Here is a 15631-nt window from a genome sequence, read left to right on the forward strand (position 1 = left end):
TGGGCTGGTCTTGGCTCTTCTCTACTGGGACTCAGAAATCTCAGCATCTCATTTAAGTAACATGGATGCCCACACAGCCTCCACAAGAAGTCTCTTAGTAAAACACCCCAAGTCAGGTATTTTTATTATACTTTCAACAAAAGATGGGTCACCTAAATATGTCTACCCCCCACACTAAATACTAATAGAAAACTAACATAAAAATTTTAAAATGTTATTGGTATTCTGCTTCCTACCTAGATATTTATTCATTGGAAGACATTATTTAGAAAAGAACCAGTAATAATTTTTGTACCGCTGAATTTGAAAAATAATACCACTGGGTAAAAAAAAAATCACTTAACAAAGTTTGGGGCACATTTGTTAATAGTATGTGATTACCTTGTCAACACTGAATAGCAGCCACAACACCATAATTGTGCCTTACCCCATTATGGCAGCATAGTTGCCTTCAGGTTTGGTATCATCTAACGTGTAGGCAACTGGAGCTTCCTCTCCATCAATAATCATGGTTCCACAGTAATCTTAGAGAACAGCAAAATGGAAGAGCATATTCATCACTCTATCAAAATATCCATTACAGATATAATGAAGTGCATGTTTTTAAACTTGAGAAGCCCAAAGGCCAAATACAGCATGTTATACTCCAAACATATGAAGGCAAACCAAACTGATGTCAAAGGAAGGATAAGTAGCCAGCATTTTTTGAAAAAATCAAACCATAAGCCCTTCTCTGCAAAGAATAAAGCATATGATATTAGGAATTCATCCAGGTCACCGTTTAATGAAATCTGGTTCTCCTTGCAGTTAATACTTGGGCTCCCTGTTTTCTCTTTCATAAGAAATCAGAATAAATCCAAAGATGTGTAAAGGAAATACCAGTTCATTACTGTAAAAAAGAAGAGACTGAACACTGACACTTTATGAAAAGTCACTTATTCTAAGTAGTTCTTTATTATCTGGAGGCAGTGTTTAGAGGGAAATTTATAGCACTAAATGCCCATAAGAGAAAGCAGGGAAGATCTAAAATCAACACCCTAACATCACAATTAAATGAACTAGAGAAGCAAGAGCAAACAAATTCAAAAGCTAGCAGAAGACAAGAAATAACTAAGATCAGAGCAGAACTGAAGGAGACAGAGACACAAAAAACCCTTCAAAAAAATCAATGAATCCAGGAGCTGGTTTTTTGAAAAGATCAAAAAAATAGACCGCTAGCCAGACTAATAAAGAAGAAAAGAAAGAAGAATCAAATAGATGCAATAAAAAATGATAAAGGGGATATTACCACTAATCCCACAGAAATACAAACTACCAACAGAGAGTACTATACTATAAACACCTCTAGGCAAATAAACTAGAAAATCTAGAAGAAATGGATAAATTCCTGGACACATACACCCTCCCAAGACTAAACTAGGAAGAAATCGAATCCCTGAATAGAACAATAACAAGTTTTGAAATTGAGGCCGTAATTAATAGTCTACCAACCAAAAAAAGCCCAAGACCAGACGGATTCACAGCCAAATTCTACCAGAGGTACAAAGAGGAGCTGGTACCATTCCTTCTGAAACTATTCCAAGCAATAGAAAAAGAGGGACTCCTCCCTAACTCATTTTATGAGGCCAGCATAATCCTGATACCAAAGCCTGGCAGAGACGCAACAAAAAAAGACAATTTTAGACCAATATCCCTGATGAACATCGATGCAAAAACCCTCAATAAAATACTAGCAAACTGAATCTAGCAGCACCTCAAAAAGCTTATCCACTATGATCAAGTCAGCTTCCTCCCTGGGATGGAAGGCTGGTTCAACATATGCAAATCAATAAACGTAATCCGTCATGTAAACAGAACCAATGACCAAAACCACATGATTACCTCAATAGATGCAGAAAAGGCCTTCGATAAAACTCAACAGCCCTTCATACTAAAAACTCTCCATAAACTAGGTATTGATGGAATGTATCTCAAAATAATAAGAGCTATTTAGGACAAACCCACAGCCAATATCATACTGAATGGGCAAAAGCCGGAAGCATTCTCTTTGAAAACCGGCACAAGACAAGGATGCCCTCTCTCACCACTCCTATTCAACATAGTATTGGAAGTTCTGGCCAGGGCAATCAGGCAAGAGAAAGAAATAAAGGATATTCAAATAGGAAGAGAGGAAGTCAAATTGTCTCTGTTTGCAGATGACATGATTGTATATTTATTATCTGGAGGCAGAGCAGAGAGGACATGTATAATTGAAATTCATAGAGTCCCAAACCCTCATTTCAAACATGACCTCCAAAGACTCTTTCCCCTGTCAAGAACAACTTGAGAAACAATTTCAGCTCATCCTGGATAAGAGTGTCTTCCTCAGTTCCCTCCTGAACAAAATACAGGCACACCTCAAAGATAATGTGGGTTTCATTTCAGATAATGGAAAAGTGAATATTGTAATAAAGCAAATTGTGTCACGTAAATTGCTTGGTTTCCCAGTGCATATAAAAGTTATATCTACACTACACTGTAGTCTATTAAATGTGCAATAGAATTATATCTAAAATATGTACATAATTTAAGCATACTTTATTACTAAAAAAGCTAACAATCATCTGAGCCTTTAGTGAGTTGTAATCTTGTTGCTGGTGGAGGGGCTTGCTTCAATGTTGATGGCTGCTGACTGATCAGGGTGGTGGCTGCTGAAGGTTGGTGTGGCTGTGGCAATTTTAAAAAAGAAGACAACAACGAAGTTTGCCACATCAATTGACTCCTTTTTTTATGAAAAATTTCTCTGAAGGCTGCGATGCTGTTTGATAGCATTTTACCCATGGTAGAACTTCTTTCAAAATTGGAGTCAATCCTCTCCAACCCTGTCACTGCTTTATCAACTAAGTTTACGTAATATTCTAAATCTCTTCTTGTCATTTCAACAATGTTCACAGCATCTTCACCAGGAGGAGTTTCCATCTCAAGAAATCACGTTCTTTGCACATCCATAAGAAGCAACTCCCCATCTATTTAAGTTTTATCATGAGTTGGCAGCAATTCACTCACATCTTCAGGTTCCACTTATGATTCTAATTCTCTTGCTGTTTCCACCATATCTGCAGTTACTTCCTCCACTGAATCCCTCAAAGTCACTCATGAGGATTGGAATCAACTTCTTCCAAACTCCTGTTAATGTTGATGTATTGACATCCTTCCATGAATCGCGAATGTTTTTCATGGCATTGACAATAGTGAACTCTTTCCAGAAGGTTTTCAATTTACTTTGCCTAGATCCATCAGATAGGCAGGAGGACTGTAAGGCAGGTATAGCTTTACAAAATGTATTTCTTAAATAATAAGACTTGAAAGTTGAAATTACTCCTTGATCCATGGCCTGCAGAATGGACATTGTGTTAGCAGGCATGAAAACAACAATAATCTCCTTGCACATCTCCATCAGAGCCCTTGGGTGACCAGGTGCATTGTCCATGAACAGTAACATTTTGAGAAATCTTTTTTCTTCTCAGCAGTAGGTCTCAAGAGTGGGCTTAAAATATTCAGTAAACCATGCTATAAATAAATAGGCTGTCATTCAGACTTTGTTGCTGTTTGATAGCATTTATAGAGCACAGGCAGAGTAGACTTAGCATAATTCCTAAGGGTCTTAGGATTTCCTGAATGGTAAATGGACATTGACTTCAACTTAAAGTCACCAGTTGCATTAACTCCTAACAATAGAGACAGCCTGTCCTTTGAAGCTTTGAAGCCAGGTGCTGACTTCCTTTCTGTAGCTATGAAAGTCCTAGATGGCATTTTCTTCCAATATAATGCTGTTTGGTCTATATTAAAAACCTGTTGTTTCTGGTCGGGTGTGGTGGCTCTTGCCTGTAATCCTAGCACTTTGGGAGGCCAAGGTGGGCGGATCACTTGAGGTCAGGAGTTCAAGACCAGCCTGGCTAACATGGTGAAACCCCGTCTCTACTAAAAATACAAATATTAGATGGGCATGGTGGCGTGTGACTGTAACCCCAGCTACATGGGAGGCTGAGGCAGGAGAATCACTTGAACCAGGGAGCCGGAAGTTGCCGTGAGCCGAGATCGCGCCACTGCCCTCCAGCCTGGGTGAAAGAGCGAGACTCCATCTCAAAACAAAACAAAACAAGACAATCTGTTGTTTAACGTAGCCACCTTTGTCAATGTTCTTACGTAGAACTTCTGGATAACTTGCTGCAGCTTCTTCATCAGCCCTTGCTGCTTCACCTTGCACTTTTATGTTATGGGGAGGAGGCTTCTTTCCTTAAACTTCATGAACCAACTTCTGCTAGCTTCACACTTTTCTTCTGCAGCTTCAACTTCAATTGAAGAGAGTTGGGGGCCTTGCTCTGGATCTAGACTTTGGCTTAAAGGAATATTGTGGCTGGTTTGATCTTCTATTCAGATCATTCAGTTCTCTGTATCAGCAATAAGGCTGTTTCACTTTCTTATCATTCATATGTTCACTGGAGTGCACTTTTAATTTCCTTCAAGAATTTTTATTTTGCATTTACAACTTGGGTATTTGGCACAAGAGGCCTAGCTTTCAGCCTATCTCAGCTTTCAATATGCCTTCCTCACTAAGCTTAATCATTTCTAGTTTTTGATTTAAAGCAAGAGATGTGCAGCACTTTCTTTCACTTGAACACTGGGGAGACCACTGTAGGGTCATTCATTGGCCTTATTTCATTACTGTTGTGTCCCAGGGAACAGAGATACCCAAGAAGATGGGGAGATCTGGGGGAACAGTTGGTTGACTGAGCAGTCAGAATACATACAGCATTTATCGATTAAGTTTGCCATCTTATATGGGTGCTGTTTATGGAACTCCTAAACAATTACAATAGTAACATCAAGGGCCACTGATCACAGATCACCATGACAAACATAATAATAATGAAAGTTTGAAATATTGTTAGAATTACCAAAATGTGACACAGAGACACAAAGTGAGTACACGCTGTTGGAAAAATGATGCCGATAAACCTGCTCAGTGCAGGGTTGCCACAAACCTTCAATTTGTAAAAAGTGCAATTATCTGTAAAGTGCAATAAAGTGAAGTTCAATAAAAAGAGGTGTGCCTGTATATGCAATTTCAAAAGACTGTGACAGGGCACTGGTGAAAATGTCAGGGCAGAGTCTGAAATGTTATAACAATATATTACTGCAGTGTCCAACTCCTTCTGCTCCATCATTTACTTGCAAAATTGAGGTTGTTTGAACAAAATTATTGTGGAAGACTCAGCGGCAAATGTTGTATAGAAAACCCAACAAGAAGATTTCAAAATAAGGAAGAAAGAACAGAGAAAGGACCTCCCCAACATGTGTGCATACGTGTGTGTAAGCAGATAAACCAGGAAGCCTTTTAAAGGGAACTTGTCTCTTTCTCGTCTCCTGCACCCCTCCCCACTGTGCACCTGTTAGAATCAATGTCCCAATCTGCCACTGGCTTGAGGGGTGTTTGAATGCCCTTCAGGCATGCTGGGGCAGGAAAAGATGTTGAGAAAGTCTGAAGTATGTGAAGAAGAAATGTTTAAAGTCTAAGAGCTCAAGGTTTAAAAATACAAGAGAACCATCTTAGGAATCCCCTAATATAAGAAGGCAAGAGAGAGAGCAGACAAATAGGACAAGATCTGATCAAAGAACGTGTGCATACTGATCATGTGGGGATCGGCTGGACAGGACCAGCATAGGATGCCAGGCTGGCCAAGGTGGAAGTACTGCTTTCTCGATGTAGGGGCTCCTTGGACACTTCCTTCTCAGAGTGAATCTGGCCTCTGAGTCAAGTGAGTGCACTTAATGGAGGTGAAGGAACAAGGAGCAGAGAGAAAAGTCATGTTCATGCCAGGACAAGCTATGCAGCATGGAAGAGATTTCTGCCACTTGCAGATAGAAAGCTCAAGAGCCCCATGCATGCACACAAAACATCTCATCAGCTTTGTAGGGCCTTACTCTTAGAAAAAGAGATGATATTCAAGGACATCCAAACACTTAAAGAAGTTCTTAAAGAATAAATGCAAAGACAAAGAAGAAACAAATTCACAACTAACAAATGAAACAGAAAAACTATGGGGGGGGTGGGTAGGGGGAGGGACCCAATAATTCAGGTAGTAGAAGAAATTTCCCCCAAAGTGCTAACTTTCTTAGAGAGAAAAGAAGCCATTGTAGCTCTGGGAGGTAACAAAGAGGCATGTTCAGAATAAAATAATTCAATAGAAGCTTTTGTAATGTAGGGGTGTGGAGGCAGGAGCTTTGATGAGATGATAATAACATTCATCTGGATGAATAACTGAAGAAGTTTACCAAGGACAAAATTAAAGGAAAAATAATAATAAGGGAATGTCCTACCTGACATAGTATATAACATATTATAAACATATCATAAAGCTACAGATATTAAAACAGTACAATGCTGCCATAGGATTAGATAATATAAACTTGTGCTTTCCAAAGTGGGGGTGTACACCTAGATTGCACATCTAGATAGTGGAAGAAAATACTAGAGATTCTGGTTTTTCAATTTAAGCTTTTTAAAAAGTCTACTTTTCAAATGTTTTATAGTTACAACGATACAATTTTTCAGAGGTACTTGCGTATAATTTAGGAATACCTATAATGATAGTTTATGTGTACATTTTTTAATAAGTAGAGCTGCAAAAATGTTTAGAACGCAGTGACAAAGGTCAGTGGAACAGAAAGAATCAATGTGTATCTGAGAATTTAGTAGAGGGAAACCATCATACGACAAATCGTTAAAAACTGATTCACTGGGAGAAAATATTTGCAATATAAACAGAAAAAAACTTTAATGAGCAAAGGTAATTTACAAAATGATACTTTGTTAATGATAAAAATTACAAATTATAGATAAATGAGGTAATTTCTCCTACCTGATTGACAAAAAAAATTTTAAATATTATTAGCTGGTGTCTTAGACTGCTGGTGTTGCTATAAAGGGATACCTGAGGCTGGGTAATATATGAAGGAAAGAGGATATTTACTTGGCTCATGGTTCTACAGGCTGTACAAGAAACATGGCGCCAGCATCTGCTTCTCATGAGGGCCTCAGGAAGCTTCCACTCATGGCTGAAGGTGAAGAGGAGCTGGCGTGTGCGGATCACTTGGTGAGACGGGAGGCAAGAGAGAGGGGAGGGAAGTGCCAGGCTCTTTTTAACAACCAGCTGTCATGGGAACTGACAGAGCAAGAACTCATTTATTACCTCAGGGAGGAGGACAGCACCAAGATGTTCAGGAGGGATCTGTCCACATGACCCAAACATTTGCTTTTAGGCCCCACCTCCAACACTGGGGATCAAATTTCAACATGAGATTTGGAGAAGACAGATATGGAACTTATATCAACTGGCAAGGATGTGAGAGGACAGACCCTAACAAAAATTTCACAGGTCTACCCAAATCAATTGACTTGATAATTCCATCCTACAGCATTTATCAAAAAGAAATGCTCCTATACAAATATGTAGAGCTATATGGAGGATGCTGTTTACTGCAGCATGGTGTATAATAGCAAAAACATGGAAACAAGAAAAATGACTATCAACAGCTGATGTCTTGGGTAAATTCTGATAAGGCACACAATGAGATACTGTTTATTCAGTTGTCGAAAGGGGTTAGATTTAAATGTACTGCTATGGAGAGATGTCCATGGCATACTGTTAACAGGAAAAAGCAAATTTCAGTGTGATATGTATGATGTATGTTTTTTAAAAAACATGTTTTTGGAAAAAATATTAACATATTTATTTAAAATTAAAGTTATATTTGTATAAAATATTTATTATATTATTTAACATGTATTTCCAGTATATATAGTTCTCTCTACATATATATAGGGATGCTCACACACATATATTTAAAGTACAGGTTGAGTATCCCCATCCCTTATATGAAATGTTTGAGACAAGAAGTGTTTCAAATTTTGGCTCTTTTCAGATTTTGGAATTCTTGCATATACATAATGAGATTTGAGGTTGAGACCCAAGCCCAAATACCAGACTCATTTATGTTTCAAATACATCTTATACACATAGTCTGAAGGTAATTTTATACATATTTTAATAATTTTGTACATGAAACAAAGTTTTGACTGTGACCCATCACATGAGGTCAGATATGGAATTTTCTACTTGAGACATCATGTCGATGCTTCAAAAGTTTCAGAATTTGGAGCATTTTGAATTTTGAGTTTTCAGATTAGGGATGTTCAACTTGTATTACCTATGCATACAGTAAATCTTTAAGGATAAACAATCTAAATTTTTAACAGTGGCCCTCTAGGGGGAGGAACAATAGAAGAGAAACATTTTTCACATACTTTCAGTTTTTGAAAGTTTTATGGTCATTATATTTATTTCTGTAATTTAGAAAAACAGGTACAGCTTCTGCCATTGAAAACATAAATTGAGATAAATTAGATGTAAATATTCAAGGGAAAGTAGAAATGGTTCATAGATGAACAAAAGCAAGGAGACCACAAGAATTCAATGCATTGCTAACAGCCTACACTTTCCACAGAAGTGGGCTAGAATGAAGGGCTGATGCATCCCGTGTAGGGTGGGGTGCTGACGGTGAGGGCGGCTAGACTTAGAATGCCTCAGTGGAAGGCCAGCAAAATATAGGAAGCCTGTCCTTGCAAATTCACAAAGATGTTACACACTAAGAGACTGGGAAGCATTTCCTGGGATAATCAATCTAGAAGCAATCAGGTGCTCTTACCACACACAGGAGATGACCATGTGAGGAAATGGGTATGTTAATTTGCTTGACCACAAATCATTTCACTATGTACATGTGTATCAAAACATTATGAGGTACACCTTAAATATCTACAATTAAAAATAAAATAAAAGCAGTGTTTAGCATGATGCTGGGATTGGGTGGGGGGTGTGGAGGGGAGAAGCAATCAAGAGTTTGCTACCACTGTCTGTATCAAAATACAAAATGTTACCTTCTCTTTAATAACCCAAGCCACACTGAACTTGTGAAACAAAACAAAGCAACATAAAACCAAAACTCTGGTGATTACTATGACTGTGTGCCTGATATGTGCTAATCACTGTGCTGGATTGTTGGGGCTGCTTAATTCGTACCCTTCTATCTTGTTACCTCATATTGACTGAGCTTGTATGTTACTAGTTAATTACAGTGTCTTTGGCAGTGATGTTGATAGTCTGGTGCAAAGCAAAGATCTTGTTATAAGAGTGAACTTCTTCAGATTTCATTACAGAAACTTTCAAATAAGTGTCATTGAATACACTTCTCAATGTAACAGGAATCATATTGGATGTGAGTCTGGAGCCCTACTTGGTGTTTCTATAATAGCCTAGAACTCAATACATTGTGCAATTACCAGTTTGCATGACTGTCTTCCTCCTGAGTCTGGATTTTCTGGGCAAGGAAAAGTGCCTTTGAATTCTCAGTGCCTAGCACTGTGTCTGGCATACAATAGGTGCCCAGTTGAAGAAATACATTAAAGTTGTAACTCAAAAGAAATCTCAAATGCTTTGGTGAGGCTATCTCATGTCAACAAACCTTTTTTTTTTTTTGAGATAGAGATGGAGTCTCACTCTGTTGCCCAGGCTGAAGTTCAATTATAGCTCATTCACTGTATCCTCCACCTCCTGGGCTCAAGCAATCCTCCAGTCTCAGCCTCCCGAGAAGCTGGTACCACAGGTGTGCACCACTATGCCTTGCCCACAATCATTTTTTAAAAGTCTTATGCAAGGCTCATTACCAACAAGGACCAAGTCAGATTCTGAGGGGTGGAGGTCTTGGGTTTTCTTTCTGATACTAGTGCCTAACAACTTGCCTGGCACATAGCAGGCCTAACATAAAGATTTGCAGGCATGAACGGAAAGTTACAGTTTCTCTCCATAAATAAAGGCACTCATGCTCATTCAGAGAAGACTGTATTCCTGGTCCTAAACCTTATCTACTTGCCACCAGCCAGTCATTTAAAATGGGTGGCCTGGGTCACAAGAGGAAGAGATTCAGCACCAGTGTGTTACAGCCATTAGATTCAAAGACTAAAATGACAGGGCTCTTTGTGGTGGGTCACTGCACTGACTTTGCAAACAGTAGATTACTTGCCCAACTGATGCACCAATCCAATAGCAGTCCTAAACGTGATTATCTGCAATGTGGAGAATGAGGAGCCTGTGATGCAGGGGAAAAAGAGTAGTTACACAGGAAGAAGCACCCTAAGCCAAAATTGTGGCACTTTCCCCATTTGCCTCCAACCTTCTTTCCGCAGTCTTGCTCCTCCTTGGAGTACATTCCGCCCTTCACCCTCAGTTCTAGATACTGACTCTTCTTACACGGCCTCCACTTGGAAGAAAAGTGGGTTCTATAAGAGCAAATATGACAAGATTCTAGCGTTGTGCTGTCTGCATGTGGCTACTTGCATTTACATTTAAAGCAATTAAAATTAAATAGAATTCTTATGCCTGTAATCCCAGCACTTTGGGAGGCCGAGGCAGGTGGATCATGAGGTCAGGAGATCGAGACCATCCTGGCTAACACGGTGAAACCCCATCTCTACTAAAAATGCAAAAAATTAGCCAGGCAAGGTGGCACGCACCTGTAATCCCAGCTACTTGGGAGACTGAGGCAGGCGAATCGCTTAAACCCGGAAGGCAGGGGTTGCAGTGAGCCAAGATCGCACCACTGCACTCCAGCCTGGGCGACAGAGCGAGACTCCGTCTCAAAAAAAAAAAAAATTAATTAAATAGAATTTTAAAATCTGATTCCCAAGTCTCATTAGCTATATTTCAAGTGTTTAGTACCCACATGTGGCTAGTGACTAGTGTATTAAAGCAGCTCTAGAACATTCTCATCATTGTAGAATCCAGCACTTTAGTGAGCATCCCTGCAATGTTCTACCCAATTGAGTAGTACACTTGTTGAATATGTGCAAATGAATAAATGAATTTAATTTAATATGGTAGAATCGACACTAGTGAGAGAGAGCCAAGACATTTTCAGAATCTCAACCTTGGTGATTGGCTTTATAAACCCATACTTTAAAACACTGAATTAGAAAAGATTACTCATCTCTTTTCACAAGATTTTGGGGGAGGATTAAATAAACCTTTTATTGATTTACAAAGAGTTGGTTATATTCTAAAGAAAGTTAATTCCATGAGTTTGTGCCAATATATTTTATTTGAAAGAACTGTGCTTAGAACCTGGATTAACATTTTATGTCCAGCATTCTAACAAAACAGTTACATGCAAACACATGTCTTTAAGTTTTCAAAAGCAATTGAAACAAAAACAAAAATTGCCAGGTAGGACCTAATTAAACTAAAGAGCTTCTACACAGCAAAAGAAACTATCAAGAAAGTAAACACACAGCCTACAAAATGGGAGAAAATATTTGCAAACTATGCCTCTGACAAAGGTCTAATATCCAGAATCTACAAGGAACTTAATTCAACAAGCAAAAACCAAATAACCCCATTAAAAAGTAGGCAAAATGCATGAACAGACACTTCTCAAAAGAAGACATACAAGTGGCCAAAAAGCATACGATAAAGAGCTCTGCATTACTAATCATCAGATAAATGCCAATCAAAACCACGATGAGATACCATCTCACACCAGTCAGAATGGCTATTATTAAAAAGTCAAAAAATAAGAGATGTTGGAGAAAAAGGAGCACTTATGCACTGTTGGTGGGAATGTAAATTAGTTAAGCCACTGTGAAAAGAAATTTGGAGTTTTCTCAAAGAAGTAAAAATGGAACTATCATGCGACCCAGCAATCTCATTATTAGGTATATACCCAAAGGAATATAAATTGTTCTACCAAAAAGGCACATGCACTCATATGTTCATCGCAGCACTACTCACAATAGCAAACATATGGAATCAACGTAGGTGCCCATCAAAGGTGGATTAGATAAAGAAAATGTGATATGTATATAGCATGGAATACTATGCAGCCATAAAAAGAGAACTAAATCATGTTCTTTGCAGCAACATGGATGCAGCTGGAGACTATTATCCTAAGTGAATCAATGTAGAAACAGAAAACCAAATACCACATGTTCCCCCTTATAAGTGAGAGCTAAGCATGGGGTACATATGGATATAAAGATGAAAATAATAGACACTGAGGACTACTAAAGGGGGAGGTAAGGAGTACAGCAAGAGTTGAAAACCTACCTATTGGTACTATGTTCACTACCTGGGTGACAGAATCATTCATACCCCAAACCTCAGCATCATGCAACATATCCATGTAACAAATCTGCACATGTACCCCTGAATCTAAAATAAAAGTTGACATTTTTAAAAAATGCATGCCTTAGCAACAAGTTTCTTGGACCTTCTTCTAAAGGTTTTTATATAAGGAAAGTACTCACCCTTTTTCCTCCAGAAAGGCTCTTTATAATAAACTATACACTTGATGACTGAACCCAAAGGCACACGAGTGATCATCTGGTTTCTCATCATTGGCAGAGGGGGATTGAAGTGAATCTTCATGCCCAGAGTAGGAGGAATAGCACTAATCACATATTTAGCCTGAAAGAAAAGCAACATGGTTAAACATTGTTGCCGTGTTGCTTTTGTTTTTTTCCCAATGATTCTCTCTCATTCTACCGTTATATTCTTTTCAGTCTCTTAAAGAAGTGACAAGGATTTTGTCGAAACCTAAAGTAGCCTTTATTGTTCCTTAGTTCAAAACCTCCAATGACTTCCCATTGCACTTAAAGTCAAAGCCAGATTTCTCACCATCATCGCCAAGGCCACACATGAAATGGGCCCGTTACATCACTGATCTCACCTCCTGTTACATTTGCCCTGACACTCTTACTTCTGCTATTTTTGTTTTCTTTTTGAGACCCAGTCTCACTCTGTCGCCAGGCTGGAGTGCAGTGGTGCGATCTTGGCTCACTGCAACCTCCGCGTGCCAGGTTCAAGCGATTCTCCTGCCTCAGCCTCCAGAGTAGCTGGGACTACAGGTGCGCACCACCACACCCAGCTAATTTTTGTATTTTTAGTAAAGACAGGGTTCCACCATGTTGGCCAGGGTTGTCTCGATCTTTTGACCTTGTGATCTGCCCACCTCGGCCTCCCAAAGTGCTGGGATTACAGGCGTTAGCCACCACGCCTGGCCCTGCCATTTTGATCACCTTGCTGTTCCTTGGTCACACCAGGCTTGCTCCCACCTCAGTGCCTTGGCACTGGCTGTTCCATCTTCTTCTCTCAGGGAACCACATGGCTCAATCCCTCGTCTCCCCCAATTCTCTATCAGATATCACCTTCTCAGTGAGGCCTTCCCTGATGACCTTATTTAAACTTGCATAACCAATTCTCCCATCTCACTTTCTGGTATGCCCTCTCCCCACCTTCCTGCTTGATTTTTTCCACACTAATTATCACTATCTGACATACTTTATATTATAACTATATATTTCATTACTGTCTTTCTCCTTCACTAGAAGGAGAATTGTATGTGGGCAGAGAATTGTATCTGTTTTGTTCACGACTGTGTTCTTAACTCCTAGAATCATGTCAGGCACATAGGAGGTGCTTGATATTTATCAAATAAATATTTTCTGTGTTTTTCTAATTACATAAAAGCAAAATACAGAGGGTTGATAATATCTTTATATGTTTTTATAAATCCTCCCCCACCCCAAATATTCTGGTTCTCTTTTCCTTTTTTTCAGTTAGAGATAGCTTTTTCACTATTGGCAAAAAGACTGTCTATAAAGTGTGTGATATTGTTGACTTCGGCTTTGATTATCTATGAGACTGTGGCCTCTTCCCACTTGTTTAAGTGTCTTGGTAACTCTGAGTGGAAAAATTTCAAAGCAAAGTTGAGTTCAAAGCAAATGTTGAGTGAGAGAATGGAAAAAAGTGCTTTTTTCCATTCTCTCACTCAACAACAATCACCACAGAAGACTTCTGTGACCAAATGTGGAGTGGGTTTTCCCCACATATTAAGCAAGCAAGCAATTCTATAGCAGACATCAGCCATGTGTCCTCTGAATTCAACTCAATTCTGACAGTATCTACCTGGAGATAACTTCTGATCCTACAGGTTGAGGGCTCAGTCTCCAAGACTGTCCCCCACCTTCAGATGTCAGTCACAAGTCCAGCTTCCAGAATTTGTGACCAATCTGCTTCCAGTTGATGTTCCTACAACCCCTTCAAGTTTGATTGATTTGCTACAGTGGCTCACAGAACTCAGGGAAACATGTTTACTGTTTTATTATAAAGGATATTACAAAGGGTACAGAGGAAGAGGTGCATTGGGCAAGGGATGTGAGAAAGGGCATGGAGCTTTCATGCCCTCCCCAGGCATGCCATTCTCAAGGAACCTCCAGTTGTGCAGATATCCAGAAGCTCCCAGAACTTGGTCGTTTTGGGTTTTTATGGAGGCTTCCTTATGTAGGCACAATTGATTAAATCATTGGCCTCTGATGATCAATTCAACCTTCAGCCCCTTGCCTCATCCCCTCTCTGGAGGCTGGGGGTGGGGCTGAAAGTCCCAACCCTCTAGTCTTTCCATGGTCTTTCCTGTGACCAGCCCCATCCTGAAGCTACCTAGGGGCTGCCAGCCATCAATCATTGGCATCAAAGGACATCACTCTGGAGATTCTAAGAATTTTTAAAGTTGTATGCCAGGAAACTGGGATGAAGATCAAATATATATTTCACAATATCACAGTTACCTCATACATCTCATGGTTTAGGGTCTCCACAAGGACATTTTCTCTTGTCTGGTCAATGTAGATCACAGGCCTCTCCAGCTTCACTCGGTCTCCAAGGAGGTCCATTATCCGCTCGCTCACTTGACCAGATCCGCCCACAAATTTCCTCTCCTGGAAAGAGAAAAGGAGGTGAAAGAGAAACGCAGGAATGGGCATAAATTGCTAAATTCTTAGTTGTCCTCACATATGTCTACTCTGAGATGTCTAACATTTCATTTTGCTGCAGTGAATAGTGGCTTTCACCATGGTTTTCTAACTAGGAATTGCTGTCTTTGGACAAAGTTACAGGATTTCTAAGTTACTTTACAAGCTATGCTCTTGTAGATTCCCAGACTCCAACCTTAGCTGGACATCTTCAGAATGACCCCTGTGTCCCACCTTTCTGGTCACCATCCCTGCTCTCTGTCCTATCTGCAGTCTTTTGCTTGGAGCTGGAACTGGTGAAGCTGTACCTAAAGCTCTTCCCTAGCTTGCCTGAGCAGACCTAAGCCTGCTTCCCCTTGCTTTGTGGCTCAAGCGCAGAACTTCCCTGCCTCCCACCATGTCCCCTTCCCCCAGGCCAGCCTACTCCCTGTTGCAGGCTGCCCATCTTATCCTGGGTCAGATGCCTGCTGCTTCTGTAGCCACCGAACTCATTTCACCTCACTGTACCCACCTGCCCTGAACCTTGCTAAAACTTCCAAATGTTCTACCTGGCTATGCACACAGTTGACCTGACTGCCTCCTCCTCAATTTTCAGTTAAGGTCAGAGAAGGAGAAGGAGAGGGAGAAAGAGAAAAGGAGGAGGAGAAAGAGGAGGGGGAGGAGGAGAAGAGAAAGAAAGAAGAGGAGGAGGGGGAGAGAGAAGAATGGAACATGACAACCAAGCAGAGT

The 15631-nt window shown here is 39.9% G+C and overlaps 1 protein-coding gene across 1 annotated transcript in view; it reads right to left on the reverse strand.

The window, feature by feature from the left end:
* The window catches only part of MAOB (monoamine oxidase B), a 115852-nt gene that overhangs the window by 14439 nt on the left and 85782 nt on the right, over window positions 1-15631 (reverse strand). The window contains exons 7-9 of the mRNA XM_003808374.4: window positions 14720-14869; window positions 12401-12560; window positions 428-524 (exon numbers count right to left, since the gene is read on the reverse strand). Of these exons, the coding sequence (XP_003808422.2) occupies window positions 428-524; window positions 12401-12560; window positions 14720-14869 (407 nt within the window). The remainder of the gene's footprint in view (window positions 1-427; window positions 525-12400; window positions 12561-14719; window positions 14870-15631) is intronic.

This window comes from Pan paniscus, chromosome X (genome assembly GCF_029289425.2).
Source record: "Pan paniscus chromosome X, NHGRI_mPanPan1-v2.0_pri, whole genome shotgun sequence".
Classification (NCBI taxonomy): domain Eukaryota; kingdom Metazoa; phylum Chordata; class Mammalia; order Primates; family Hominidae; genus Pan; species Pan paniscus.